We start from the raw sequence: 11,877 nt of genomic DNA on the forward strand, positions 1-11,877 counted from the left end.
CTGGCCCACAATGAGAATCCTGCATATCGTCGGCGTATGGATGGTACATCATGATTTCAGGCCGGGAAAAGTGTATGAATTATACTTGATAGATATTGTATGATAGAGCGGAATTAACATAAGGCCGATATGGCAAGCCGATTTTGACCATGTGCATGAGATACTCAATAGCATCAACCATTCATGGACTTTTCGTCCCAAATGCACCACTTCCCCACCCCCTCTCCCACCCGATCCTTGATGACCTCCGCAACGCAATCCTCCTTCACCATCGAAAGCAGAACATGCGTATCAATACCCTGGTCCAACGTCCTCATCAACAAACTCGGCAGCAGCGGTGTCGATGTCTCCGCATGGAACATAGAGTAAACGCCCTCGTCCTCCCGAAAGTCCCCTCGCAAAATTTGCTGCCTCTCAGCCCCAACTCCACCCCCAGCGCTAGGGCGAAAGCCACGCGCAGGTCCAAGCCCCCGCGTATTAACCAGCATCACAGCAAGATGCGAGCCATGCGCCCTTGAAATATGCGTCAGCGTCCGCAGCGCAGCGGTCAGCGTCGCCGCGCCCTTGACGGGGTTCGAGGCGCGGATGATATCCTCGGTTAGCGTGTCGAGGCCTGCGATGAGGAGGAGAGTGCGTGGGCTCTCGCGCTTACCCTCCCCAGTAGACACTGCAGCCGATTGCAGGGCGTCCGCGACTTGGCTGATGGCTTGCACTGCGGCGCGGAAGTCGAAGACGGGGAGGAGCTGGACGTGGTCTAGCAGGGCTATTGCTTCGTTGCGGGAGAGGGGTGGTGGTGTTGCAGGTGAAGCGAGGAGAGAAGCCAGGAGTTGTTTTGGGGAGAATGGGTCGAAGGTTGGTGGGTGGATTAAGAAGGCTTTTGGTTGTGGGGAGGGTGTTGTGTTGCGTAGATGCTTTGCGAGGAGGTAGCGGGGGAGCTGTGTGTGTTAGCTACGTATTTAAATATAGAGGATGAGATTTGTATAGGCCTCAGGATGATGCGCCTGAATAGCTTCTGGGGTCGTGTATACAGATATGCACCAGATGATCTGCCGTTGGTTGCGGTCAGAAGAGATACCATCTTACCTGGCCGATGAGATCATGGTCATCGTCTTCTTGAGCTCTCTTCTTCAGTTTCGAAAACCCGATTACTCTGCCACAGCGGAAAACGCTGGATGGGTCTTCGAATGCCTCGTCAATGTCCTTTCTTAGATTCCAGATGGACGATTGATCTGGCTCATCGGGCTGCTGCTCTGGTATAGTAGACGCCGTGGTATGACTGGACAGTAGTGTATGAGCCAGAATTGGAAAGGCTGGTTCAGCAGCGTAGGCATTGCCCGATGAAGACATTTTGACATGAATATAGAGCGTGCTGTGCCCTGTCGTTAAGCGTTGGTAGTAATAAATCAGACATAGGACCACGAAAAAATATTGCACAACGATGGCCCTGGGTTAGACGGACCCATCGCAGGTTCAAGACCCGAGTAGGGACGGGTGTGGCATTTTATTCAGGTGAGCATCGATTTGTTGAACGTCTTCTGGCTTGGATAACGGGTTACGGTAGTGGCAGAGTTCTCGATGCCTGAGGCTCCGAAATCAATGAATTGGAATATGCACTATAAGACGCAAAGCGCTACGCATACGTAAAGTCGCCTATAGACTGACCCGGTCACGTTTTGCTCCTCTAACCCAGTTCCCATGTCCGTCATGGGCCCATTCACTGTCACCCAGAACATCTGCTAATATAATAGAAAGTTCTGGCCGAAGGGCATCGGACTCGTAGTCGCATGCGCAGAAATGTACAAGACGTCTGTTTCCCAAGTCCCGAACTGCATGCGCAACTAAAGTATAGCCCGTCGCAAGCTCCATCCACGGATCGCTTGGATCCATAGATCCCCTCTGCTCCAACTCTGTGGCCTTGTCATTCAAGCACGGTGCCAATCGTACACTGAGCGAGCGCAGACCTGTCATCAACTTCACAGAATCCAGCACTAGTTTGACATGGTTGTAGAACGGAAAAACCGCAGCGTAATGGAATGCTGTCAACTTGTTGAGCGAGAGAGATAAAGAGACACCCTCTGGATGGGATCGGGACAACGAGCCCCATTTATTAAACACAGAAGGGACCTGGAAGAGAAAATACTCATAATGGTTATACGCCTTCAAAGACGAGGACTCGTTAAACTGCAGCGATGACCACTCCCGAGCTGCTAGAAGACCCGAGCATGCCTCGACATGCGAGACCGGAGGTGGTGCTATCTGCCGTTCTGTCCTCTCCAATTGCAGTTCTTGCAGCGAGATCTGGAAAGCCCAGTTATGTCCATCCATAATCTTGGTTCCTAGCGTCGCTCCGATAAACGACGGCGGTGCCAAAAGAGTGATTCGCAGAGGATCGAGGTGGTGCAGAATCCTACGCCACCATGAAGGGTCGTCCTGAGGATCCGAACCGGTATTTCCCCGCGCCAGGATGGACGTCACGTTTCGACACAGATCCCATTTCTGGATGAACTGTAGAAAGCTTTCTCCCTCACTGATATCAAAGCAGACATGTGCGAACAACCTCGGCCGCGTGACCTCTAGGAAGCGAGTGGAGGTCCGCGATAGATTTTTGAGGTCACGGGTGGCAGATTTGACTATACGGACGCACGGGGGCTGGTCGAAACGGGACAAGGAAGGAGGATCAGTAGCAAGGTTGGACAGTATTTGATCAATTAGCTCATTCGGTAGCGACTCGAATGGCGAAGTCTCTGCGGACATTGAAGTGGTTGATGCTCCGGGTTGCTGAGATACTATGGAGTTAGCGTTAGCGCTCAGTGGCCTCAGTGAGCTTCACATGACGACGGATCCCGCGACTTGCGTGAAACTGTCATATCTTCATGCGGATTGGATGAAATGAGCTGTCAGGCCGGTCGTAGCTAGATGTAGCTCGAAAGCGAGTTGGTCGTCGAGAAGCTATTCAAGTGAACCGTGGAGGCGGTGAGAGTGGGGATGACAGACAGTCTCTCGGGAAGACAAAAGGACCAAGTGCCGAATGATCCCCACTTACATACCACAAGTACAGCTACCGTACACTCTCACCATGATAACTGGATGGAAAAGGTCGATCTCTGAGTCTGTTCTCACGAAGTCGAACTTCATCAGTGGAAATTCCCCACTTTCCAATTATTAGTAGAATCTCGTAGTCGCGTACAATATATCCGGGCTCTCCTATCTAGACTACTACGTACAGCTTCTCCTCAGCCATCGGTAAAACCCCTTTGTGCCTCTGTGGAGCCTGTCTCCGCAATGCTTGACATGGTAGGACTAGGAGCTAGGAAGAGAGGAGAATATACATTTACCAAATCCCACACGACAAGAATATGGGAATATCTCGGCCAGATTACATGAGCTATACCTTGCTTTATGATCGCTCAATGTAGAAGAAGAACTGGCGGACGACGAGCTTCCATGCGCCCCTCCGCATCACTCAAGTACTTCCATAGAACCAGATCCTTTGGCTGCAATAATGGAACCTCATGCTGTTCAGCGACATCGGGCTCTGACCTTCAAGATGTGGAGAGACTCACAATATGTGGGGCTGAGAATCGTGAGGTGGATGTCATCGGCACGCCTGAGCATGACTGAAGAACCGGCAAATTGAAAACATGGATCGTCCTTGCAGAGCCCCCTTTGCTGGGGGATGGGGTCAATTTGCCCCCTCACCGAGAGTACAGAATTTGAACTCTTCCTTTCCTCGAAACATCCTCGTGTTTGTTGCTTCTCGTCTCTGTTAAGCTCATAGTTCTGGTGGCGACAGCAACTCCCAGTAAGATTCTGTATACTCGCCATGGCTCAGCTTCACCGTAACCCGCCCTTCCGTGCCGAGCACCTTGGCTCTCTCCTCCGGACCGAGGAGCTCCTGAAAGTCAAGACAGCGTTCGAGAAGGGACAGGCTTCTGCGGCCGAGCTCAAGGCTATCGAGGAGAGGGATATCAAGGATATTGTCGAGACCCAGAAGAAGCTGGGCTATCCCGCTCTTTCTGATGGAGAATACTGCAGACACAGTAAGGCTTCCTGGCTTGCGGATATTCACATGGAGGTTAAGCTGATCCGATTTCCCATGCAGTGTTCTGGGGTAGTTTCTTCCCGGGCCTCGAGGGCTTCGAGGAGGTTACCGACTTTGACGCGGATATCTTCCGCCCCTATGCTCCTGATGTAGCTGCATTCCTGGAAGCGGGCCACAAGCCTGGTGAGACTGTCATCTGTACCGGCAAGATCAAGCACGTTGGCAGCACATATGTCGACCAGTTCAAGCGCTTGGCTAGCCTGGTGGCCCCCGAGGAGGTCAAGAACGTGAAGCTCACCCTTGCTGCTCCCAACTGGTACCACCTCCGTTACAAGAACGGCAAGGCTTTCCCCAAGGATGTGTACAGTACCGAGGACGAGTACCTGAGCGATATCGCCAAAGCCTACCAGGAGGAATTGCAAATCCTGTACGACGCTGGCTGCAGAAACGTCCAGTTCGACGACCCTAACCTTGCTTGTAAGAACCCTGGATATCGCATGGCTTTGACTGGACAGGAGACATACTAACCCAGGCACCAGACTTCTGCTCGGAGAAGATGCTGGAGGGCTGGGAGGCTGATCCTCTGAACACGGCCACTGCCGACGAGACCTTTGAAAAGTACATCAAGCAATACAACGAATTGCTGTCCAAGCGTCCTGCCGATTTCCACGTCGGTGTTCACATCTGTCGCGGTAACTTCGTTGGTAGCCGTCACTTCTCCGAGGGTGGCTATGACCGCATCGCTACCAAGCTGTTCAAGGAGCTCAACGTCGACACCTACTACCTCGAGTACGACACCCCCCGTGCCGGTGGCTTCGAGCCTCTGAAGGAGCTGCCTCGCCACAAGAACGTCATCTTGGGCGTTGTGACCAGCAAGTTCCCCGAGCTCGAGGACAAGGAGGAGATGAAGAAGCGCGTCCACGACGCCGCCAAGTTCATTGCCGAGGGCAACAACATCAGCGTTGAAGAGGCCCTCAAGCAAGTTGGCGTCAGCCCCCAGTGTGGTTTTGCCAGTCACCGTGAGGGTAACGCGATTGACTGGGATGGCATGATCAACAAGCTGAAGCTTGTCCGCGAAATTGCTAATGATATTTGGCCCGGTGAGCTGTGAAGCATGGCCATCAATCGATATTTGGGGGATGGGAATGCTGCAGATGCTTTCTCTTCATTGGTCTATTTTCAACAATGAGACGGATAGAGAGGCATAGTTAAGGATGAAGGTCCAAACGATGTAATGAGTAACGAGAATACCACTTAACGTATGATTCTTGTATATAAAATATTATACTAACATGAAAGCATCATCATTCTCTCCAGAAGCCTAATTGTAGTGTCGTTGAAAAATGATTTATCTCCCCCCGAGACAAGGTGGCCAATAAGTAAAGTACCTTGGGGCTTAATATATCCGCATGAGATGCTAACTCCATGCAGCCAAGCTATTAGTTCTGGTTATGTTGCATTTAGAGTCTCAGCCAAGAAGGGTAGATATATTGTCAGCATAGAAACCCGTACTTATGTCACGGCCGGTATATTTACATTTAGCTACACTGCCTAGACAAAGCTCGGACCTGGCATACCAAAACTACGGCTTACTGCATGCTTGTTTCAAGCATTCGATAAAGCAAGTATCAGGCAATCCATCCATTTCTACCCCATATCTGCCTAGGCCAGAAAAATCAAGTGATCATTCATCGACCAGAAACACACCATTGCCTTCTCCGCTCTTCCTCGTCTATCCAACCGTCCTCGACCATCACCATCGACCATCCTACTCTTCAGGCCCCAAGATATTCGACTCTTTGATAGCCGACTGCTTATGCGTACGCGCATTCTCAATCTATCACCCCAAGTCAGCGTCAGCTTCGCAGCAACCCATCACTGAAAAAGGGAGTAACCCACCGTGTACCGTGGCTCGTCTTCCGAAGCAGCTACATTGCGACCCGTCATTTGAGTTGGCTTAGTGGAGACCTCGCGAATGATGCCGACAGCCTCGGAGGTTTTGGACTCGGGGCCTGGTCGAATGAGCTTAGCTATCTCCCTCCATTTGATCTGTTGAACTGAGGAATGGGCATACCTCCAACAGGCTTGTAGCGGACTTTTTCTCCTTTTCTGTAATCGGGCATTGTGACCGGTGGAGTTGATGTACCTTAGATGCTTGTTTGTGCTTGACTTGACTTGTACCGATAATCACTGAAACAGATCGATATAATCCAAATCTCCAAAACAAGAGAAAATCTTCGAGCCGGCGGAGCCCGAGTCCAGCGTGCTATTTATGTGTCGTGTGGCCATTTTGTTTTCTGTGGACGTTTGGTCCGTTGCGCCACCTTTCTGCGTCAGGTTGACATGTTTCTGATCCTACTGATAGTTGGCGTGCACTCCCGAGAGAATTGATCCTGTTGTCCAAGTCAACATATCTGGTATCCGTAGAAACTCTATGAGGAAGAGATGTTGGCGTTGCTTGCATCCTACGGGATCGACGTAATTTTGACGATGCATTGGATCACCGGAAATGATCCAAGCATTCTTACCGACAGGTTGGGAGCTCTACTCCGTGTCCCTTGGTGAGCCCTGTTGGTGGATCGATCTTCCGTCATGCTGAACGTGCCAGCAGGCGGCGGAAGGGATTCCCAGGTGGGATGATCAATGATTGAGTGCTAACAGGTCCGATACCAAAGCCGATGTTGCTTCAACGATCGTCATCACGTGTAGATGAGACATTAGACCAAAAGGATAAATTGCAAAAAAAAAGGTATGCTAAGTTTCCATTGTATGTGCTGGTCCAATCTGCCTTCTATTTGGGTTCTTTCTAGAGGGAAAGTCACAGAAACAGCTGTATTCGACAAGAATGGCGCTTGAACAGTCAGAGTTACAAAGGATGACAGGAGAATTATTAGTAAAAGGGTATGTATGAATGACCCGCACAGAAACAGAGGGGGATATCATGGAGGAAAAGGAAATAGAAGAGCGAAAATGGAAGACGGAAAAAAAACCATGCGGCACATAAGAGCGGAAGTCGGAATGCTGCGTCGTCTGTCATCAAAACGGACATGAAACGAAGAAATCTTAGAACCAAATTGACGGAGGGTGCATGTTGTACACGAGGCCGTGTGAAGATACCTCTGGTTATGGTACGATCCGGTGGACGTTGGGGCATGAAATTACTTCTGAGGCTGAGTCTTGACGTTGTTTGAAAGCCAGGCCTGCAGAAACATTAGCTATTTGCTGGATCGAGCAGTTTGACATTGGGAAGCGGCCACTTACAAGTCCCTCAAAGATCCCAGTACCCTCCGTAGCAACACTGGGCGCCACATACCACAGCTTGTCCTTCAACTTGGTAAGCTGCAATGCGTTGGTGACCTCTTCCGGGCTCAAATCTGCGAGATCGAGATCGAATCAGCGTCCATCCTGGTTCAATCAGTTCTGTGGAAAACCTACGGCCGGGAACATCCTGCTTGTTCGCAAACACAAGCAACAGAGCGTCCTTCATTTCGCGATCGTTGATGATCTTATGAAGCTCCGAGCGAGCTTCTTCCATACGGGCCGTGTCGCTTGAGTCGACGACAAAGATCAGACCTTGGGTGCCTGCGATTCACAGATCGTCAGTAAGGACCCTAATTGATGAGATCTTGCACCAAACGTGACATTTCATACCAGAGTAGTAGTGTCTCCACAAAGGCCGGATCTTGTCCTGTCCACCAACATCCCAGACGTTGAACTTGACATTCTTGTAGGTGACACTCTCAACGTTGAAACCGACAGTAGGAATGGTGGTGACATCCTGATTCGTGAGCTTTAGCTTGTAGAGGATAGCTGCGGTAGAGATGCCGGTTAGTTTCCAAGCAATTCCATTTAGTCTTCTTCGTTACCAAAACTCACTGGTCTTTCCAGCAGCATCCAAACCCAGCATCAGAATCCGCATTTCCTTCGTGCCGAATATCTTCCCCAGCATCTTCGAAACTTGTCCACCCATATTGACTAGTGTAAGGCGACTGTCGGAGTCGCGACCAACACAGCAGTTGATAACAAGGATCCTTGACTGTACGTCTCAATGCCGGACTTGACTCGGTCGCAATCCGACGCGACAGCCTGCACTTTCAATTGAGGGGAGAGGAGAGGGGAAAGAGGTAGGAACCGTCGAGACCCTGAGCGTCTTTGTGTCAATTGGGGTTCTCCTGTCAAAACAATGTAAAAAGTTAATATGAGATCTGCAGAAGAGACGCAAGGAAACAAGACAGGCACATGGGTATTGGGGAATGGAGAATTGCGCACCTTGCTTGTGAGTACAGAGAGGGGTGTAGGAAAAAGCAGGTCACCTGTGCTGTTTCAAACGTGGCAGCAGGAAACGAGGAGAGTGAGAATAAGATTGTAAGAGTTAAATTGACTTTTTGGAGACAAAAAACCCGACGATCCACAGAAAGACCGGCGCTGCTTTGCTTGAGGGCTAGTCTAGATAGCTAGCTAGTTGGACAAGCTGCTAGTCAACTCCTAACAGTAGTAAATAATCTCCTTTCTCCTGGACCCAATTTCCCTTGTTGACCCTGTATCCGGCTTTCCATAGAGATGAGAGGGGCCATAAAAGGGGTTGGCCGTGACTAAGCAGATCTCCCCACGAGTCGGATTCAGCCAAGCAATTCAAGCGTTTCAGCTGCTTACTTAGTAGTTTACCACTTACCCCAGAGCATTATCGAGATAAGAGTTGAGAGGGTTCTTCCATTATTGTCGAACGGTTCATCTGCCACTGTCAGGGACCTCTTCCGTCGGAATCATCCATGGATCAGACAATGAGTGAACAGGAGTTGTCTGATTCTCCGCCCTGATTAATGGACTGATCTTTTGCCTCTTGCGGAGCTAAGTGATGCGCCATGGTCCCGAAACCAACCCAGCTTCAGGTGACGGGGATCTATCAAGATAATGGATATACCGCGTGGATCAAGCCTCTCTCTCCAATGATTGCTCTGACCTGAAAGATGGATTATCGTGGATGTCCCGAGCTCACATCGAGGCTGCGGCTAAAAACAGCACCCGGTTGTTCCTCACCATAAGGTACGTCATGATCGGAACCGGTGAGGTCACCAACTGGTCCGTAGTATTGGTCGTACACGCCACTTCATCAGTCCATATCTGAGGATTTCGCTTACTTCAACTAGTCAATACCATTTTATATTCCCTCTGTTCTTTCTTGATAACTGGTTACCCGTTATCTGCGCAAACATCATGGCTAGCGACGAGACGCTCTCCTTCCGACGGCGGTCGTCTGTGCACCAGCAGCGTCGTCTTTCTGTCGATTTTAAGAAGAATTCATGGGCTGCGCCTCCTTCTGGGGTACGAATGGTTTAATTCAGACAGGTGTCAATTCTGCAGTTCTAACTTCGATTAGACCGTCTATGCCGGCCTCTCGGTATTATTTACCGACGACGGACCTGCTACCATCGCCCTGGCCATTCGTGACGCAACGTACCTCCTTGAATTCATCCAAGAAAAAGTCCCTCGAAAAGACAATAAGCCTCTTTCTCAAGCGATCGGCGACTTCGTCGTGCACCAATTACAGAAATTCAGTGAGAAACACCTCGAAAAGTTCATCGGATTGGCAATGCCACAGCATCTCAAAGAGGCATGCCCAGGTCTCTGTTCGCGCCTATGGGCTGAGCTGGACGTCATACCACTGGTGCTTCCAGAGGAGAAGCGGAAAGAGAATGAGCCGTCCAAGCAGCTTCTTCCAACCTATCCAGGCTGGGAGACCAGATCGCTCGATGAACAAGCTGAGTCTATGGGACGGAAATGTGTCAGGTGAGGGAAACACTGCCTGTCTGCTGTTGCATGTCAGCATACTTACCTCACGCACCAGACTTTTTGGCCCCGAAAACATCCCATTGCTGCAAGTTGGGTTTCTGGGTTTGGTCGAGGTCGATACGGCCTTTCACGTACGCTTGACCGATCTGGACGATTTCAAGAAGACGGTCAGACCTCGCACGTGGAGTGCTGTCGAGCATTGGGCTTCCGACCTTAAGCAAAGGAACGTCAAGATAGCCTTCTTCAGTGCCACCCCTCAAGGTGGAGGTGTAGCCCTCATGAGGCATGCTCTTGTGAGGTTTTCCTATTCATTGGGAACTGATATTAAATGGTGAGTGATCGCCAATTTTGGAGCCACCGTCCCGACCACAGAAACAGCTGACATTGTGTCCCAAGGTACGTACCAAAACCACGACCAGGTGTCTTCCGTATTACCAAGACGAACCACAACATTCTGCAAGGTGTCTCAAACCCTGGAGAGCGGTGCACAGAGGAGGATTGGGCAAAGGTCACGGACTGGATCCAGGAGAACGCAAAGAGGTACTGGTTGATCCCCGGAGGACCGTTACGGCCCCCATCAGAAGGAGGCGCCGATGTAATTATCATCGACGACCCTCAGATGCCAGCATTGATTCCCATCGCGAAGGAAATGGCGCCGGATAGACCCGTCATCTTCCGGAGCCACATTCAGATCCGAAGCGACCTGATTGCCAAGCCGGACACGCCTCAGGCAGAAGCATGGGGCAAGATGTGGGAACTGATCAAGCAGGCCGACCTGTTCATCTCTCACCCGGTGAGCTCATTCGTACCGAAGAACGTGCCTAAAGAGATTGTGGGCTATATGGGAGCGACCACAGATTGGTAAGTCCTTAGGCCTTTTGTCAGTAGGAGTAAATCACTGACTGACACTTTGTTGTAGGCTAGATGGCCTGAATAAAAACATGCGGGACTGGGATATGGCGTATTATGGCCGCGTCTTCAATGCCGCCTGCAGGAACTCTGGCATGCCTGTGATAAATGTCCCTGAAGGTAAGACGGCGTCTTTCTCCTTCGTCCCCGTTGTGACAAGTTGAAAGCTTTTCCATTAACAATGATAGACGAGTACATCGTCCAAATCGCCCGCTTTGACCCTTCCAAGGGCATCTTTGATGTAGTGGAATCCTACGAAAAATTCTACAATCGTCTGACCGCCGCGTTTCCTGGCAAGAAGCCTCCAAAGTTGTTGATTTGCGGACACGGCTCGATCGATGACCCTGATGGTTCGCTCATTTACGACGCTGTTGTGTCTCACATTGAGCATAATATCCCCTACTTGATCGATCAAATCTCTGTTATGCGACTGGGACCATCGGACCAGGTACTGAACGCGCTAATGTCCAAAGCTAAAGTGGCTTTGCAATTATCCACGCGGGAAGGATTCGAAGTTAAGGTCTCGGAGGCTGTTCATAAGGGAACGCCTATCATTGCGGCCAGGGCGGGCGGCATCCCTCTGCAGGTCGAGAATTTCAAGAACGGTTTCCTGGTTGACGTTGGAGACACGGATGCCGTGGCCGATCACCTGTTCAAGCTGTTTGCGAATGAAGACTTGTACGTGGAGATGAGCCGTTACGGGTCCAAGAACGTATGCGATGAAGTAAGCACCGTCGGCGGTGCGTTGAACTGGCTCTACCTCGCGTCCAAGATGACCAAGCACGAACCTGTCAAACCCGATGGCCGGTTCATCAACGATATGGCGCGCGAAGAGGCGGGCTTCCCGTATGAGCCCGACGAGAGCCGGCTGACCAGAGCAGTTGAGGTGGAGAACATGGGTTGAACCATGATCCCGTGAAGTTGGACTTTCCTCCTGTGTATGATAACTAGACGACTGCGATGTTTAGTGAACTTGTGTGCATATACTTGTTGAGATCCTACCCTCAATCGATTTCATACTAGAAGAACAAATCTGAAGAACATAGCAAACTCGCCAACACAACTATCAGGGGGTATAATAAGCAAAAGAAAGCAAGCATCATCCCAAAGCGCCACCCCATTGCATCAGGCCCAAA

The 11,877-nt window shown here is 50.5% G+C and overlaps 6 protein-coding genes across 6 annotated transcripts; 2 read left to right on the forward strand and 4 right to left on the reverse strand.

Moving 5' to 3' along the window:
* Window positions 1-173: 173 nt before the first annotated feature.
* Window positions 174-1,347, reverse strand: Aspvir_005667 (uncharacterized protein; the record flags this gene model as incomplete). The annotated part of the gene is made up of 2 exons (XM_043268880.1): window positions 174-935; window positions 1,084-1,347. The coding sequence occupies 2 exons, from the start codon at window positions 1,345-1,347 to the stop codon at window positions 174-176; spliced, it is 1,026 nt and encodes a 341-aa protein (XP_043124815.1).
* A 303-nt stretch (window positions 1,348-1,650) lies between these two features.
* Window positions 1,651-2,754, reverse strand: Aspvir_005668 (F-box domain protein; the record flags this gene model as incomplete). The annotated part of the gene is made up of 1 exon (XM_043268881.1): window positions 1,651-2,754. The coding sequence occupies one exon, from the start codon at window positions 2,752-2,754 to the stop codon at window positions 1,651-1,653; it is 1,104 nt and encodes a 367-aa protein (XP_043124816.1).
* Window positions 2,755-3,823: 1,069 nt separating this feature from the next.
* Aspvir_005669 (cobalamin-independent methionine synthase II family protein) lies at window positions 3,824-5,153 on the forward strand (the record flags this gene model as incomplete). Its single annotated transcript, XM_043268882.1, has 3 exons — window positions 3,824-4,040; window positions 4,103-4,519; window positions 4,582-5,153. 3 exons carry the CDS (start codon window positions 3,824-3,826, stop codon window positions 5,151-5,153), a joined length of 1,206 nt encoding a protein of 401 aa, XP_043124817.1.
* A 657-nt stretch (window positions 5,154-5,810) lies between these two features.
* On the reverse strand, window positions 5,811-6,165 carry Aspvir_005670 (DUF2945 domain-containing protein; the record flags this gene model as incomplete). Its single annotated transcript, XM_043268883.1, has 3 exons — window positions 5,811-5,879; window positions 5,942-6,054; window positions 6,117-6,165. The coding sequence occupies 3 exons, from the start codon at window positions 6,163-6,165 to the stop codon at window positions 5,811-5,813; spliced, it is 231 nt and encodes a 76-aa protein (XP_043124818.1).
* Window positions 6,166-7,200: 1,035 nt separating this feature from the next.
* Aspvir_005671 (ADP-ribosylation factor family protein) lies at window positions 7,201-8,012 on the reverse strand (the record flags this gene model as incomplete). Its single annotated transcript, XM_043268884.1, has 5 exons — window positions 7,201-7,242; window positions 7,304-7,416; window positions 7,478-7,624; window positions 7,694-7,852; window positions 7,919-8,012. The coding sequence occupies 5 exons, from the start codon at window positions 8,010-8,012 to the stop codon at window positions 7,201-7,203; spliced, it is 555 nt and encodes a 184-aa protein (XP_043124819.1).
* Window positions 8,013-9,256: 1,244 nt separating this feature from the next.
* ccg9 (putative trehalose synthase (Ccg-9)) lies at window positions 9,257-11,645 on the forward strand (the record flags this gene model as incomplete). The annotated part of the gene is made up of 6 exons (XM_043268885.1): window positions 9,257-9,364; window positions 9,420-9,829; window positions 9,888-10,163; window positions 10,229-10,693; window positions 10,752-10,861; window positions 10,930-11,645. 6 exons carry the CDS (start codon window positions 9,257-9,259, stop codon window positions 11,643-11,645), a joined length of 2,085 nt encoding a protein of 694 aa, XP_043124820.1.
* Window positions 11,646-11,877: the final 232 nt, after the last annotated feature.

This window comes from Aspergillus viridinutans (genome assembly GCF_018404265.1).
Source record: "Aspergillus viridinutans IFM 47045 DNA, scaffold_3, whole genome shotgun sequence".
NCBI classification, from domain to species: domain Eukaryota; kingdom Fungi; phylum Ascomycota; class Eurotiomycetes; order Eurotiales; family Aspergillaceae; genus Aspergillus; species Aspergillus viridinutans.